The sequence below is a fragment of the Eumetopias jubatus genome, unplaced genomic scaffold, assembly GCF_037043125.1.
Source record: "Eumetopias jubatus isolate StellerSeaLion01/CBP00866 unplaced genomic scaffold, mEumJub1_p1.0 scaffold_13, whole genome shotgun sequence".
NCBI lineage: Eukaryota > Metazoa > Chordata > Mammalia > Carnivora > Otariidae > Eumetopias > Eumetopias jubatus.
Window position 1 is genome coordinate 106,092,973 of NW_028274819.1, and position 16,896 is coordinate 106,109,868.

General features: G+C 39.2%; 1 protein-coding gene across 1 annotated transcript in view; it reads left to right on the plus strand.

Annotated features, from left to right (window-relative positions):
* Positions 1-16,896, plus strand: part of ARHGAP20 (Rho GTPase activating protein 20) — a 139,169-nt gene that overhangs the window by 16,046 nt on the left and 106,227 nt on the right. Inside the window, exon 2 of the mRNA XM_028105722.2 lies at positions 2,664-2,746. Within this exon, the coding sequence (XP_027961523.1) occupies positions 2,664-2,746 (83 nt within the window). The remainder of the gene's footprint in view (positions 1-2,663; positions 2,747-16,896) is intronic.

The following is a 16,896-nucleotide window of genomic DNA, read 5'->3' on the forward strand; positions in this document are numbered from 1 at the left end:
ATGAATCCACTAGATGAGGTAGATACACTCTGCATTTGACTCTTCATACATCTGACAATTTTATAACTAAGGAAACATAGTCTAATTAGTGTGGATATGGACCTCTGCATTAGGTCTCCATGAGAAACTCCTATTTTAAAAGCACTCTTACAGAAGAAAATTGGTCACCCTTATTTGATTATTCATTCTCGTGTTTAACAGCCATCACTCTCAGGAAGATTTCTTTATGTCAGAAGGTTTCAAATTTGGGGGTCCATGAATCCCTAAGGAATCCATGTTATGCAGGTCTCTGAACCCCTTGAAATTATGTGCACAATGTAATTCACAGCTTTTTAAAATTTTTCGGAGAACCACTACCCAAAATCAACATGGTTTCTCAGTCTACAGTTTAGCAGCATTTCTGTTTGTGTTCTCTTCCTTGGAAGACATTTTCTATCCTCCATATTATGATTCTGCGTTAAATTTAGAGATTATTTCTCCTTCCAAATGAAGAACTTCAGATCATTTTAGCTTTTCTCACAGACTCTTCTTCCCCCAACATCTTAAATCATATTTATGGCTGTCTTTTGAACATTTCTAAATTCTTTGTAAACCTGAAAGGCAAGGAGCTCAGAATTACAAGTTCTGTATGCATGAAGATTCAGTTAGGAGCTTAGATCGGCTGACCGTGGTGTCAGAGGGTTAGGGGCTGCAGAAGCAAGGCTGCTGAGATAGATCCAGGAAGGTGGTTCCACTAGGGTAGACTAGGCAGACCCTCGTCTAGTTCAAAACTGAAGGTGTAAGGAGCCCAGATAAAGTTTAGGATTGGGTACATTTCAAAGTTCAAAGCATAGTAAATAGTTGCTGAATAAAGGGAGTCAGGGGGCTTAGGGGCAAGAACATAACTCTTCTGAATCCACCGTTCTAAGGCTAGTGTGACTGCAGAGGTGGCCGGGAGAAGGAGAATCTGGGAGACAAATATTTGTAGGTCCAGTGGCCTGTCCCCACATGAAGAGTCTCAGTGGTAAAAGACTGGTTGATTTTACTAAGAAATGTGGCAGTTTGTTCACATGCACATTTTCTGAGGATTTCACCTTCAGGTCTGGGCTAGACCAAGCCCCCTGACTCCCAAGAGATGTGAGTAATGGAAACAGCGGGATGGGGCTGACAAGCTGTAAGATACAACGTAGGTTATCAACATCACAGACTTTTCTGGGAATCTGATGAAAACCGTGGGCTTTCTCTATGGAAGGAAGGCATAAATACATATCATGTAAACAAGAGAAGTATACAATTTAACCTTCCCTGAAACTCCTTCCTGGTTAATAATTCCTGATTGAGAATGGTATTCTCTATTTCTTACCCATTTCCTTCCTGTCTTTTATTCATGGTTTATGTAATTATGTCAGTTGCTGTCCGAGCTATGCTAAGGAGGTTTGGGCATATAGTTTCTACATGTGAGCCAAAAGATTAATGGGGAGAAAGCAACACTGAGGCAGGATGCTGGTGACAATAACTGTGGAAAGGTCCTGGGGACATGGTGAATTTGGGCGATAAGAATTTTGCCAAAGAAAGCCAGTATCCCCTTCTCATTCGATGATTATTCCTCTGTTCCTGTGCCAGGATCTAGGTTTGATTTTACTAGAAGCAATTCCTTTATGAATAATGTAAGGAGGTACTGATCCTGAACCAGTTAGTTTTCCTGGTTCTTACTAGAGCAGCACCTGGTTCCCAGGATGGCTAGCCTAGGTCCTCCAGCGGTAGGTAAGACCTCTGGCCAGGAGAGGGTGGGACAGTAGAGCAGGAAGAATGGCCACAGCCTGAACTTCACTCCTGGCTGTTGATGAGCATATTGGTGATTTTACTCATCCATTTCCAGTGGCAGGCCCGCTAACTCTATCTAGAATTGTGAAATATGTAAGACTGAATTTAGAGAGTGATTATCTGGATAATCCAGGTTGAATAAATCCCCATTTACTAAAAATTGTAGGTCCTCTGAGACAGAGTACTCAAATTATCCAGTTAATCCTATGTTTATATACCACTTAGAAAAGGAAAAAAAAAAGTCTTTTTGTTCTTTTTTTAAGTTACAGCAAAAAAAAAAAAATCTGTTTGGAAGAAGGGATCCCCAAATGTATAAATATTTAAGTTTAAAGGTCTATTAAATGTATAAGAATCTAGTCTCTTTTGCTTTAACTGTGTTTTGTTTGTTTGTTTGTTTTTCTTTTTTTTCTCCCTTTACTTGATCTCTTCAAATCCTGACTTTCCTTGAGGCCCAGTTTGGGGCCTACCCTGCCCATGAAAGAGAGACAGTAGAGTTACTCAGATGACATTTTGAAGTATAAATGAGATACTCCTGTCTTGCCTTTAGCAGAGGGGCTGGAACATAATAAACAACATATCTGTTAGCTACAGTTGAAGATAAAGGTTATGATAATGTTTTTCCCAAATACCTGATCTACACTTAACCTCCTTATTCTCTAGCTATAAAAAATATTTAAAGCCTTTACCACTTTTTGACACTTACTCTCTTAGTTAAGATGTTATTTTATCTCTACAATGAGATTGCAGACTCTTTGAGAGGCAAGGATAGGCAATACAAAATTTGCTAAATTGGTTTGAAAGTTGGCATTTACTGGCTTTACAAGTCACATGGTCTTCATTTGAATTTTTTTTCTCAACAGAAAATGAAAACACTAGCAGAAAGGAGGAGGAGTGCCCCGTCTCTTATCCTGGATAAAGCCCTACAAAAAAGGCCCAGTACCAAGTAAGTGAATAGCCTCATATTACACATTTGGTATTGTGCTATGTTTTTTTATTTTTTTTATGTGTGAGGTTTTTTTGTTTGTTTGTTTTTTATCAGCATCAAAATTCTCTGTTTAATAATAGAAAATATGGCTTCTGTGCTGAAAAAAAAAATAATAAGGTCTGTATTTTATGTGACTCATAAAGCCTTTTAGAGCTGTTCTGTGTGATCAGTTGCTTTAAAACGAATTCAGAAATCTCATATCACCTAGTACACAAATGTGCAGGCTACACATATTGCTGAAGTTTATTTATAGAAACAAGTAGCAATCAGAATACTAAAAGATGAGTTACTTTAACCACCACATATCTTGGTTATGCACAAACCTTACCTTATTTTTTATCATAAGTTGATACCTGTGCCTGGGTATGAGGAAATTTTTTACCAATTTTAGATATGAAGAAAGATAACCAAATTGAGGTTATAAAAAATGGAATACTGATTTCTTGTATGCATTATTAAATTAATTAGTGAATTAATCTGTAGAATTTGAAGTGGAAAACAAGTTAACTCACTATGGAAATGACCATTTCACCTATTAAGACTAAATGCCATTTCAATAGACATTTTAAGCAAGTCTTTCATAATATGTAGAAATTTAATGAATATTCAGTCATTAACTTATTCATTAATTTTTAAATGGCATTTTAACCAGGAGGAGTTTTTATGTTCAAAGGAATCCTGTGGTGATTTTCCTCTAATCTGTGAATCCTTTCATATAAAGTGAAGTCCTTATCACCTTTACTTAAAATGAGGGTATATCTGATATTTTTATGAATAATGTGCTAATTTAATATAAAATCTGTATGAAGGCATGGTGTTTTTTTTTTCCAGTGCCAAAAATAAATTATAGAACCAAATCCCAATTAGTGAAACTTCCAAAATACTTTGGTTCCTCTCTTAGTATTCAGCATGTTCTCAGACTCAGGCAGCTCCCGCACCTGCCCCTAGAAGACACATACTTTAGGCATTGGGTTGATCAGATCAGGAGATGTAAATTACTTTTAATAGATGCCTAATCAAAACGTAATTAGGAAGATACTCTTCTTCCAAATAAATAATACATTTGACTGCCTATATAAATGACTTTTGGATTATTTGCATTAATGTATCTTTGCATTAGTGTGGAAAAAAGAGAATGGTAATATTTTCACAGTTTGACCTTGATTATCTAGAAAGCTCATGAGTAAGTATTTTTGGGGGGAGGTAGAAGAGGCAGAATTATTAGTACAACTGTATATATAGATATACATATAAAAATAACTTTATTATCTACTTTAAAAAACAGTTTTGGGTATAATTCTTATTGGAAGCTTCTAGGATAGATGTGTCCTAGGCTTTTCAATTATAAGTAGCCCTTATATAAGAGAATCTTTAGCCCAAGATCAGGCGTCAGTAGTGGCCCACTTACTCTCAAGCCTGTGAGAATCTGTAGTAGTATGCATATAGATACTTAAAGCTCATGTTTGGAAGTTTGGAATTTTGTGGAGCATTTGAGTTTATCTCAGCGATTGAGTGGGCAGTGGCCAGCGATGGTAGACATCATGTAATGCACAGGGTATCCTGCACGTCAAAGAATTGTGGGGGTACCTACATGGCTTTGAGGGTCTCGTGCATGGCATGTTTGTGAAGGAAGCTGAAAAACTTTATATGACTGTCTCTGCCTATAACCTAACTCTGTTTTATATATAAAGACAAAGTATTTTTATATACTTTTGTCTTAATAAACATTAAATTTTCCAAAAATGCCACTAGCTTGAATATCAAAAGATAATAGTACTTTATATTATTTGGGATCATTTCAGAAAATCGTTTGACTTTATTTCATTTTCCAGTACTTGTGTGTTATGGTTTCTTACTATCCAATGTCTCTTAAATTTAAATATATGAATTGTAAGTAGTGTAAGCATCTGACTACTTCATTGTCTTTTAGTATAGTCAGTCAGGAGCATACACCTATTGAAATACATAATTTATTAATTACTTTTATTTTCCTTTGTATTACTGTTAGGGCATTTTGATACTTTTGAAATTCTGTTAAATATCTGTGAATTTCGTTTCAGGGTAGAAAAGGAGGAATGGAAATGAATACATATGTGTAGATGTTAGTATCACATTGGGGAATTGGGTCTAATAAGGTTGAGAAGGCAGATGAAGTACCAGGTCTGTAACACTGACAACACTCACCCACCTTCCCGGGATTGTTGTGAGTTAGAGAACGAATGTACTAATGCACAGCCACGTCCTTCCCCATTTCTGCCTTCCCATTACCTCTGCAATAATTAGGGCTTACATTAGAGACAGTTCCCCAAATTTCTGCCTCAGAAATAATGAAATATGATGGACTTGTATCAAAATAACCAGAGGAAAAAAGTATATTTAAGTTGAAGTTGTATATGTTTTAATCTTCAATTTATTTCTTAGGAGTTTCTCCAGGTCAGTAAAGTGAATGCATAGCGCAGGGCAACAGGGCCTTCATCTCTGGTACAGAAATAGTGCTTTTACTCTGTGTAGTGTTGGGCGGTTAATGCGTACAAAAAGAAAGCTGTTGGGTGTTGAATGTGTACAAGGTTTTTGTATGTAATGTGATCACTGGATTGGAAAGAACCATAAAGTTCTTCTAGTCTGGTGGTTTCCAGAGTTTTCTAGTTAGTGTTCTGCAGTGGGATCCAGACAGCTGCATAATTGTCAGAAGCTCTTCATGGTTGATTCCAGTACCCCCTTGGTGGAGAACCACTATGACAAGCTACAAAAGAATCCTTTTTTTTAAAAGAGTGCTTTTAGGGAAACCTGGGTGGCTTGGTCAGTTAAGTGTCCAACTCTTGATTTCAGCTCAGGTCCCTGATCTCAGGGTTGTGAGATCGAGCCCCGCATCAGGCTCCATGCTCAGCACCGACTCTGCATGAGATTCTGTCTCTTCCTCTCCCTCTGCACCTTCCCACCCCCTCACACATGTGCTTGCACTCTCTCTCTCTCTCTCTCTCTAATAAATAAATAAATAAATAATCTTTAAAAAAAAAGAATTTTGCTTTACTATCAGTTGCACCCAGGAAACATGAAAATCTTCTGAGTCCAAGCTGACAGCACACTTATTTCAAGTAGAACTTTGTACGATAAAATTCTAGTACCTAAAAAGAATCTTTACTATTTCTTTACATGTAATATCATGAGAACTAACCTGTAAAAGAAATAGAGTACTTTAGCACCTCATATTTCTTGAATTAAATACACAGTCACCATAGCATTGCATATTTCTTGTATTGTACCCTTACTTGATTTTGGCTTTGTGACAGAATGTCACTGTTTCTACTGTGATTTCCCAGTAAGGTGTTGCTTAGTAATTAATGATGATAAAATTTTTGTCCAAAGTTTAGCAAACATCCACAGGGATTTAAAAGAATGGCTTCATTTAATAGCTGTTGCACCTCAATTTTTATTAAATTTAATGAACAATAGCTAGTTTTAAAAGAGAGGGAAGACTTAAGTTAATTGATGAGTGTACTGTATGTGTTGAAGTTTTATCTCCAGTGTTCTTGGATCAACCCTTACAATACATAAGGAGGGGTGGTTTATAGATTTTAACTTTTCGTTTTTGTATGTGGAAACCATTCAGATCAGCTAGATGTGATTTCTCTAAGTATTTTAGTATGTGTCATAGCAGATAACAGGCCTTCACACTAAGAAGGTTAGTGGTTTTCCAACGTGTCTGCATTCAGCTGTGTTTACTCTTAGACACAACAGCGTTCAGTTCTGTATTTGAGGACAGCCGCACCTGATGTAGTAGTCGTCCTCATGGTAACAGTCTGGGTACCTAATTAGAGGACTTAGTTTCCTTAAACGTAAAATGAGAGTGTCAAACTTATTGTCTGATCTGAAAACCCTCTACGTCTAGTTCTATGGCTACATAATTATGAAATTCAGTCGCTCAAAAGACTTCCTTATGCATACACTGAATTCTAACCATTCTTAACTCCTTGCACTTTCCTAAGCACACTATATACTCTGGCGTTGGCTCAGATGTCACTTCCTTCAGGCAGTCCTCTAACCCATCATAGATAACATTCATGCCTCTGCAACTTTTCATCGTAAGCACTCCTCCCACTGCATTGGCATCACCATCTAGGTTGTGTTCCATTTTGTACATACCGGTGTTCAATTATTATTTGTGGGATGAATTGGTAAGTGAATAAGTGACTCCATTTCCAAACCAGAACAGGAAATTAGTAAGTTTGCACAGTTTAGTAGTTTCATAAGATTCTGCCTTTCCTGCCCTCCTTTAGGTAGTCAACACATGAGAGACTTTCCTTGTTCGTCAGTATTACTGGTGAAATTCTGGCTAGGGAGAAAGGCAGATTCCTCTTGACAAAGTGACTCTGAGTTATTGTTAGGAAGTTATTTCATGCAGCCAAATACCCCACGAACACATGTATATGATCTGGAAATACCACATTTATTGGCATTCTCATGTTATTTCTTCATTGTTTACTCAGCGATAGATTCAAGTCATATAGACTTTCCCTCCAGAAATTCACTTGTTTTGATAGTTACTCAGCCCACCCTGTAGAAGTTACACAAAAATGTACCCACTTTTGTTTTAAGTTACAATGTGTTAGCACTTTTAAGTTGATATTCACCTGTTTCCATCCCCACATCCAAATTAATTTACTGCGTATGTGCTGTTCGCAAGACTTCATGCTAGGGACTTTATATAGATTCCCTTTTCAATCTCTGCTCACTGCTGCTGAGAGGACAGGCAGGGAAGCATCGTGGTGCTGCAGGAAGGGCTGGAGCTTTAGCTGTGTTCCCATGCATTGGTCCATCCTGACAGTCTGTGTGACCTTGGAAAAATCACCTGATCTCTGAGTCTCAGTGTTTTCCTCTGTAAAGTATGAATCTAATGCTTGTATTACAAAATATGAAGTGTGAAAATTCTTAGAAGATTGACTTAGTTATTATTAGTTGCCTCTTTCCTTCCCTTAGACATATTTCATTTCCAAGCTTTAAACCTTCTGACTCATCCAGCAAAGTCAAGTTTGTTAGTGAAAACACCTACTTCATCATTATAGCATTGTATAACCAGAAGCAAATCATTGAGCCTGGCCCATTATAAAGTGGAAATTGAGTCAAAGACTTGCCCTAGGTCACACAGTTGATTATAGACTTAGAGATGGGATTGGAAATGCAGGCCTCTGGTTTTGATGGTATATTCTTTGCATTATTCAAACAAAAGGGGCTTGATAGAGTGTCTAACAGCATGGATTCTGGAGCCAGGTTGCCAGGTTTGAATCCTGATACTGGTCCTTACTAGCTTTATGATGTTGGGTAAGTTTTTCTTTTTCTTTAAATTTTTTATTGTTATCTTAATCACCATACATTACATCATTAGTTTTTGACGTAGTGTTCCAAGATTCATTGTGCATAACCCACAGTGCTCCACGCAGAACGTGCCCTCCCTAATACCCATCACCAGGCTAACCCATCCCCCCAACCCCCCTCCCCTCTAGAACCCTCAGTTTGTTTTTCAGAGTCCATCATCTCTCATGGTTCGTCTCCCCCTCCGATTTACTCCCCTTCATTCTTCCCTCTTGCTATCTTCTTCTTTTTTTTTCTTAACCTATATTGCATTATTTGTTTCAGAGGTACAGATCTGTGATTCATCAGTCTTGCACAGTTCACAGCACTCACCATAGCACATACCCTCCCCAATGTCTATCACCCAGCCACCCCATCCCTCCCACCCCCCCACCACTCCAGCAACCCTCAGTTTGTTTCCTGAGATTAAGAATTCCTCATATCAGTGAGGTGATATGATACATGTCTTTCTCTGATTGACTTATTTCACTCAGCATAACACCCTCCAGTTCCATCCACGTCGTGGCAAATGGCAAGATCTCATTCCTTTTGATGGCTGCATAATATTCCATTGTATATATATACCACCTCTTCTTTATCCATTCATCTGTCGACAGACATCTTGGCTCTTTCCACAGTTTGGCTATTGTGGACATTGCTGCTATAAACACTGGGGTACACGTACCCCTTCGAATCCCTGCATTTGTATCTTTGGGGTAAATACCCAGTAGTGCAATTGCTGGATCGTATGGTAGCTCTATTTTCAACTTTTTGAGGAACCTCCATACTGTTTTCCAGAGTGGTTGCACCAGCTTCCATTCCCACCAAGAGTGTAGGAGGGTTCCCCTTTCTCTGCATCCCCACCAACATCTCTCATTTCCTGACTTGTTAATTTTAGCCATTCTGACTGGTGTGAGGTGGTATCTCATTGAGGTTTTGATTTGGATTTCCCTGATACCGAGTGATGTTGAGCACTTTTTCATGGGTCTGTTGGCCATTTGGATGTCTTCTTTGGAAAAATGGCTGTTCATGTCTTCTGCCCATTTCATGATTGGATTATTTGGTCTTTGGGTGTTGAGTTTGAGAAGTACTTTATAAATTTTGGATACTAGCCCTTTATCTCATATGTCATTTGAAAATCTTTTCTCCCATTCTGTCGGTTGTCTTTTGGTTTTGTGGACTGCTTCTTTTGCTGTGCAAAAGCTTTTTATCTTGATGGAATCCCAATAGTTCATTTTTGCCCTTGCTTCCCTTGCCTTTGGTGATGTTTCTAGGAAGAAGTTGCTGTGGCTGAGGTCGAAGAGGTTGCTGCCTGTGTTCTCCTTTAGGGTTTTGATGGACTCCTGTCCCACATTTAGGTCTTTCAACCATTTGGAGTCTATTTTTGTGTGTGGTGTAAGGAAACGGTCCAGTTTCATTTTTCTGCATGTGGCTGTCCAATTTTCCCAACACGATTTGTTGAAGAGACTGTCTTTATTCCATTGGACATTCTTTCCTGCTTTGTCAAAGATGAGTTGACCATAGAGTGGAGGATCCATTTCTGGGCTCTCTATTCTGTTCCATTGATCTATGTGTCTGTTTTTGTGCCAGTACCATACTGTCTTGAGGATGACAGCTTTGTAATAGAGCTGGAAGTCGGGAATTGTGATGCCACCAGCTTTGCTTTTCTTTTTCAACATTCCTCTGGCTATTCGGGGTTTTTTCTAGTTCCATACAAATTTTAGGATTATTTGTTCCATTTCTTTGAAAAAAGTAGATGGTATTTTGATGGGGATTGCATTGAATGTGTAGATTGCTCTAGGTAGCAATGACATCTTCACAATATTTGTTCTTCCAATCCATGAGCATGGAACGTTTTTCCATTTCTTTGTGTCTTCCTCAATTTCTTTCATGAGTATTTTATAGTTTTCTGAGTACAGATCCTTTGCCTCTTTGGTTAGATTTATTCCTAGGTATCTTATGGTTTTGGGTGCAATTGTAAATGGGATCGATTCCTTAATTTATCTCTCTTCTCTGTTGTTATTGGTGTATAGGAATGCCACTGATTTCTGTGCATTGATTTTATATCCTGCCACTTTACTGAATCCTGTATGAGTTCTAGCAGTTTTGGGGTGGAGTCTTTTGGGTTTTCCACATAAAGTATCATATCATCTGCAAAGAGTGAGAGTTTGACTCCTCTTTACCGATTTGGATGCCTTTGATTTCTTTTTGTTGTCTGATTGCTGTGGCTAGGACTTCTAATAGTATGTTGAATAGCAGTGGTGATAGTGGACATCCCTGCCACATTCCTGACTTTAGGGGGAAAGCTCTCAGCTTTTCCCCATTGAGAATGATATTTGTTGTAGGTTTTTCATAGATGGCTTTTATGATATTGAGGTATGTACCCTCTATCCCTATACTCTGAACAGTTTTGATCAAGAAAGGATGCTGTACTTTGTCAAATGCTTTTTCTGCGTCTTTTGAGAGGATCATATGGTTCTTGTTCTTTCTTTTGTGAATGTATTGTATCATGTTGATTGATTTACGGATGTGGAACCAACCTTGCAGCCCAGGGATACATCCCACTTGGTCGTGGTGAATAATCCTTTTAATGTACTGTTGGATCCTATTGGCTAGTATTTTGGTGAGAATTTTTGCATCCACGTTCATCAAGGATATTGGTCTGTAATTCTCCATTTTGATGGGGTCTTTGTCTGGTTTGGGGATCAAGGTAATGGTGGCCTCATAAAATGAGTTTGGGAGTTTTCCTTCCATTTCTATTTTTTGGCACAGTTTCAGGAGAGTAGGTAGTAATTCTTCTTGAAATGTTTGGTAGAATTCCCCTGGGAAGCCATCTGGCCCTGGGCTTTTGTTTGTTGGGAGATTTTTGATAACTGCTTCAATTTCCTTAGTGGTTATAGATCTGTTCAGGTTTTCTATTTCTTCCTGGTTTAATTTTGGTAGTTGATACATCTCTAGGAATGCATCCATTTCTTCCAGGTTATCTAATTTGCTGGCATAGAGTTGCTCATAATACGTTCTTATAATTGTTTGTATTTCTTTAGTGTTGGTTGTGATCTCTCCTCTTTCATTCATGATTTTGTTGATTTGGGTCATTTCTCTTTTTGATAAGTCTGGCCAGGGGTTTATCCATCTTATTAATTCTTTCAAAGAACCACCTCCTGAATTCCTGGATGAGTTCTAGCAGTTTTGGGGTGGAGTCTTTTGGGTTTTCCACATACAGTATCATATCAGCTGCAAAGAGTGAGAGTTTGACTCCTCTTTACTGATTCGGATGCCTTTGATTTCTTTTTGTTGTCTGATTGCTGTGGCTAGGACTTCTAATACTATGTTGAAGAGCAGTGGTGATAGTGGACATTCCTGCCATGTTCCTGACTTTAGGGGGAAAGCTCTCAGCTTTTCCCCATTGAGAATGATATTCGCTGTAGGATCAACCAGTTTCGTTGATCTGTTCTACTGTTCTTTTGGTTTCTATTTCATTGATTTCTGCTCTGATCTTTATTTCTCTCTCCTGCTGGGTTTAGGCTTTATTTGCTGTTTTTACTCCAGCTCCTTTAGGTTTAGGGTTAGGTTGTATATTTGCGACCTTTCTTGTTTCTTTAGAAAGGCTTGTATTGCTATGTACTTTCCTCTTAGGACTGCCTTTGCTGCATCCCAAAGATTTTGAACAGTTATGTTTTCATTTTCATTGGTTTCCATGAATTTATTTAATTCTTCTTTAATTTCCTGGTTGACCCATTCATTCATTAGTAGGATGCTCTTTAGCCTCCATGTATTTGAGTTCTTTCCAACTTTCCTCTTGTATTTGAGTTCTAGTTTCAAAGCACTGTGGTCTGAAAATATGCAGGGAATGATCCCAATCTTTTGGTACCGGTTGAGACCTGATTTGTGACCTAGGATGTGATCTATTCTGGGGAATGTTCCATGGGCACTAGAGAAGAATGTGTATTCTGTTGCTTTGGGATGGAATGTTCTGAATATGTCTGTGAAGTCCATTTGGTTCAGTGTGTCATTTAAAGTCTTTATTTCCTTGTTGATCTTTTGCTTAGATGATCTTTCCATTTCAGTCAGGGGGTGTTAAAGTCCCCCACTATTAGTGTACTGTTTTCAATGTGTTTCTTTGCTTTTGTTATTAATTGCCTTATCTAATTGGCTGCTCCCACGTTAGGGGCATAGATATTTACAATTGTTAGATCTTCTTGTTGGATAGACCCTTTAAGTAGGATATAGTGTCCTTCCTCATCTCTTATTACAGTCTTTGGTTTAAAATCTCATTTGTCTGATATAAGGATTGCCACCTCAACTTTCTTTTGGTGTCCATTAGCATGGTAAATCGTTTTCCACCCCCTCACTTTCAATGTGGGGGTGTCTTTGGGTCTAAAATGAGTCTCTTACAGCATATTGATGGGTCTTGTTTTTTAATCCAGTCTGATAGCGTGTGTCTTTTGATTGGGACATTTAGCCCATTTACATTCAGGGTAACTATTGAAAGATATGAATTTAGTGCCATTGTATTGCCTGTAAGGTGACTGTTACTGTATATTGTCTGTGTTCCTTTCTGGTCTATGCTGCTTTTAGGCTCTCTCTTTGCTTAGAGGACCCCTTTCAATATTTTTGGAGGGCTGGTTTCGTGTTTGCAAATTCCTTTAGTTTTTGTTTGTCCTGGAAGCTTTTTATCTCTCCTATTTTCAATGACAGCCTAGCTGGATATAGTATTCTTGGCTGCATATTTTTCTCGTTTAGTGCTCTGAAGATATCATGCCAGTCCCTTCTGGCCTGCCAGGTCCTCTGTGGATAGGTCTGTTGCCAGTCTAATATTTCTACCATTGTAGGTTACAGATCTCTTCTCCCGAGCTGCTTTCAAGATTTTCTCTTTGTCTCTGAGACTCGTTAAGTTTTACTATTAGATGTCGGGGTGTTGACCTATTTTTATTGATTTTGAGAGGGGTTCTCTGTGCCTGCCTCCTGGATTTTGATGCCTGTTTCTTTCCCCACATTAGGGAAGTTCTCTGCTATAATTTGCTCCAATATACCTTCTGCTCTTCTCTCTCTTCTTCTTCTGGGATCCCAATTATTCTAATGTTTCATCTTATCGTATCACTTATCTCTCGAATTCTGCCCTTGTGATCCAGTAGCTGTTTATCTCTCTTTTTCTCAGCTTCTTTATTTTCCATCATTTGGTCTTCTCTATCACTAATTCTCTCTTCTGTCTCATTTATCCTAGCAGCTAGTGCCCCATTTTTGATTGCACCTCATTAATAGCCTTTTTGATTTCGACTTGGTTAGATTTTAGTTCTTTTATTTCTCCCAGAAGGGTTTCTCTAATAACTTCCATGCTTTTTCCAAGCCCAGCTAATATCTTTAAAATCATAATTCTGAACTCTAGGTCTGACATTGTACTAATGTCCATATTGAGTAGGTCCCTGGCAGACGGTACTACCTTTTGTTCTTTTTGTTGAGGTGTTTTTTTTCGTCTTGTCATTTTATCCAGAGGAGAGTAGATGAATGAGAGAAGAAAATGCTAACAGGTTAACAACGTCCCCAGAAAATATACTCTAAACAAATCAGAAAAGACCTGAAACCAGGGGAAAAGAAAGGGAAAGAAAGAAGAAAGAAAGCAAAAAAAAAAAAAAAAAGAAAGAAAGAAAAAGACAAAAACAGAACAAACCAAAAAACAGAATATGATCAAATATGATAAGGCTAGTGCATAGATCAGTGCCACACACTAGATATTGGGTGTATTTTGGTCTGTTAGAAGAAAGTGCCTCCTAAAATTTTAAAGAAAGACTTATATATGTACAAAATAAGGGTTGATACGATGAAGGGATGGAATATGACTGTAAAGATGCAAATTATAAAAGATTTTATAAAAGGAATTGATAAGGTGCTTGAAAAAAGAAAGAAGAGGATTAAAAAAAAGAAAGAAAAAGTGGGGAGAGAATGTGATCAGGCAGGAGACTAGAACAAAGCCATACACTAGAAATTTAGGGTATATTTTGATATGTTAGAAGAAACTGTATCTCAAAATTTTAAAGAGAGAACAAGTTATATATATATGTCAAAAATAAGGGTAACTACTATGAAGGGATAGAATATGACTCAAAATGAAAAATAAGTGTTTTTTTTAAAAAAGGGATTGATAAGATGTTGGTTGAAAAAGCGAAAAAGAAAATTTCAAAAAAAAAAAAACAGTTAAAAAAATTAACTTTGAAAGACTAATGAATCATGGTAAAAAAGCCATGAATTCTATGTGCTGTATTCCCCTAGTGCTGGAGTTCTCCTGTTCTCATTGATCGGTAAACTTGGGTCTTGGCTGACTGTTCGTGCTGATCTTCTGGGGGAGGGGCCTGTTGCTGTGGTTTCCAAATGTCTTTGCCGGAGGCGGAATTGCCCCGCTCTTGTTGGTCCGGGCTAAGGAAGCTACTCGGGTTTGCTCTCGGGAGCTTCTGTTCCCTGCAAGCTTTCGGTCCAACTTTGGAGGACGAGAGTGAAAATGGCGACCTCCCAATCTACGCCCCGTTGGAGTCGAAAACTTGGGGCCCTGCTCCTCAGTACGCCCCCAGAGAAAAGCAGTCAGTCACTCCCGTCTCCCCGGTCTCTGGCCGCACTCTGTGCTCACCCGGCCTGTGACCGAGCGTTTCTATCTCTGGCACCTGACCCCGTGTGGAGTCTCCAAACCCAGCAGATCCCTGCGGTGCGCTCCCGCGCCGCTCCTCCCGGGGGAGGAAGGGGAGTCTCCCCGAATCTGCCGCTTGTGGGGTCCCTGCTGGAGGAGCAGTGGCCCGACTGGGCCGCGGATCACAGTTTATGGCAACCCCGGGCTAGAGCCCGCGCCTCGGCTCCGTCTCTGCAGCCGGCTTCCCCGCTCCGATACCTGGGAGCTCTGCCGCACTCAGGCTCCCCCGGTCTTCCTGTGACCCCGAGGGTCCTGAGACCACAGTGTCCCGCCAGGGTTCCACCCCCCGCTTAGCCACTGGAGCGACATCCCGCAGCGGATCCAACTTCTACAAGTTCCGATTTTTTGATTCTGGGGCTCTGTCACTTGCCAGAAGCGGCCGATGGAGGCCCCCTCCCCCGCCGTCTATCCTCCCGAATATGGCCTCTGATTCACTTCTTCCGCTCATCCTACCTTCCAGAAAATGGTCTCTTCTGTTCAGAGAGGTGTTGCTATTCTTTTCTTCAATCTCCTGTTGAGTTCGTAGGTGTTCAGAATGGTTTGATCCCTATCCAGCTGAATTCCTGAGGCCAGAGGAAATCCAGGTCTCCTACTCCTCCACCATCTTGCTCCGCCCCCCCCCATGTTGGGTAAATTTTTAAACAAGGGATAATAACCTATCTCGTAAGATTATAAGGAAGACTAAATGGGTCTTATATATGTAAATTCCTTAATGTAATCACCAGCACATAATCAGTGCTTTATGTATGAAGGTTATTATTATTACTATTAGTAATAGAAACAGTAGTAACAACAGAAGTAGAAGTACACAGAATCCTCATAGAAAGACTCTCTTAGAACCACAGCAGATTAGAAATAAAAAGGATGAAAGATGCAGTCTAGAAGCTAGCTGGACTCTAATATTACATTCATTTTACAAAACAATTATATTTCTAGGTCTGGCCTGATGCAAGATTAACTCAGAACATTTTGGATTTATTCTTGGCAGACCCTGACCACTCTTGAGGTCTCCCTAGGCAGAAGTTCAAAGTATGCTTGGAATGATTCTGAGACACGGAGGATTGCCCTGGTTTGCTTGGCCCCTCCGGATGAAGGGTCTCGAGGAGAGCCATATGTGCCAAAGCTATGAATCAAGATGAGACACACAAAGAATTGGCCGGTTTGAGATAAGGATGCTAGGATGAGAGATCCACATCAGGAGGTGTTAGAGAACTAGGGCAGCAGCTGTTTGCTAGCTGGCTTCTGCTTCCTTTTGGTCAGTTCACTCCTGTTGTGCATGACTACACACACACACACACACACACACACACACACACACACACACACGTGCGCGCATGCGTGCGCACTAACATTGCCTTACCTAGGCTATCCCCCATTGTGTTCTACAAATTTCTCATTACCTCATTTCCTTTTTTTCTCTGTTATGTTAACATCATTTTAATACTCATCTAAAGTAGATGATAACACATCATTCTTTCATATGCAAGGAGTACATTTATGCTCTAGAGTGGTTTACTAAGGATTGTGGTCAAATCTACTTTCACAACAATGAAAAACCACCTCTACCTGTGATTGTTTAGTGTGAACTTTCCAGATATGGTAACTGGAATGAATTGAATGACCTCATAAAGGCCATTCTCATACTGAAGACTCTAAGATAGTTGTGGTAACAGTTTGATATAATTTATAGGAAAGGTCAGTTACTAGACTTTCTTTTGGAATTCTGTAAACCTTTCATATCTAGATACAGTTTCTTGGTACAAGGCTTTCAAATAAAATTTTGAGTTTTAGAGGGAATTTTTAAAAATCCTTAATACCTTTTCAAAATCACAATAAACTATATAGACACATTATCTTAGAAGAAAACCTGTGCCAGATACCCCTCATCGTGCTGCACTCTATGCCAGCCAGCTCTGCAGGGGGCCTCTTCCTACAGTTTGGGACCGTGTGTCCATAGATTTTCATTGAGAGACCCATAGATAATTCAAGGTGTGTGATCAGAAGAACACAAAGTTAGAAATTTGATACATGAAGATTGCCAGCTGCCTGCAAGATTCCTCTTTCCTTGTGAGGAACATTTTCC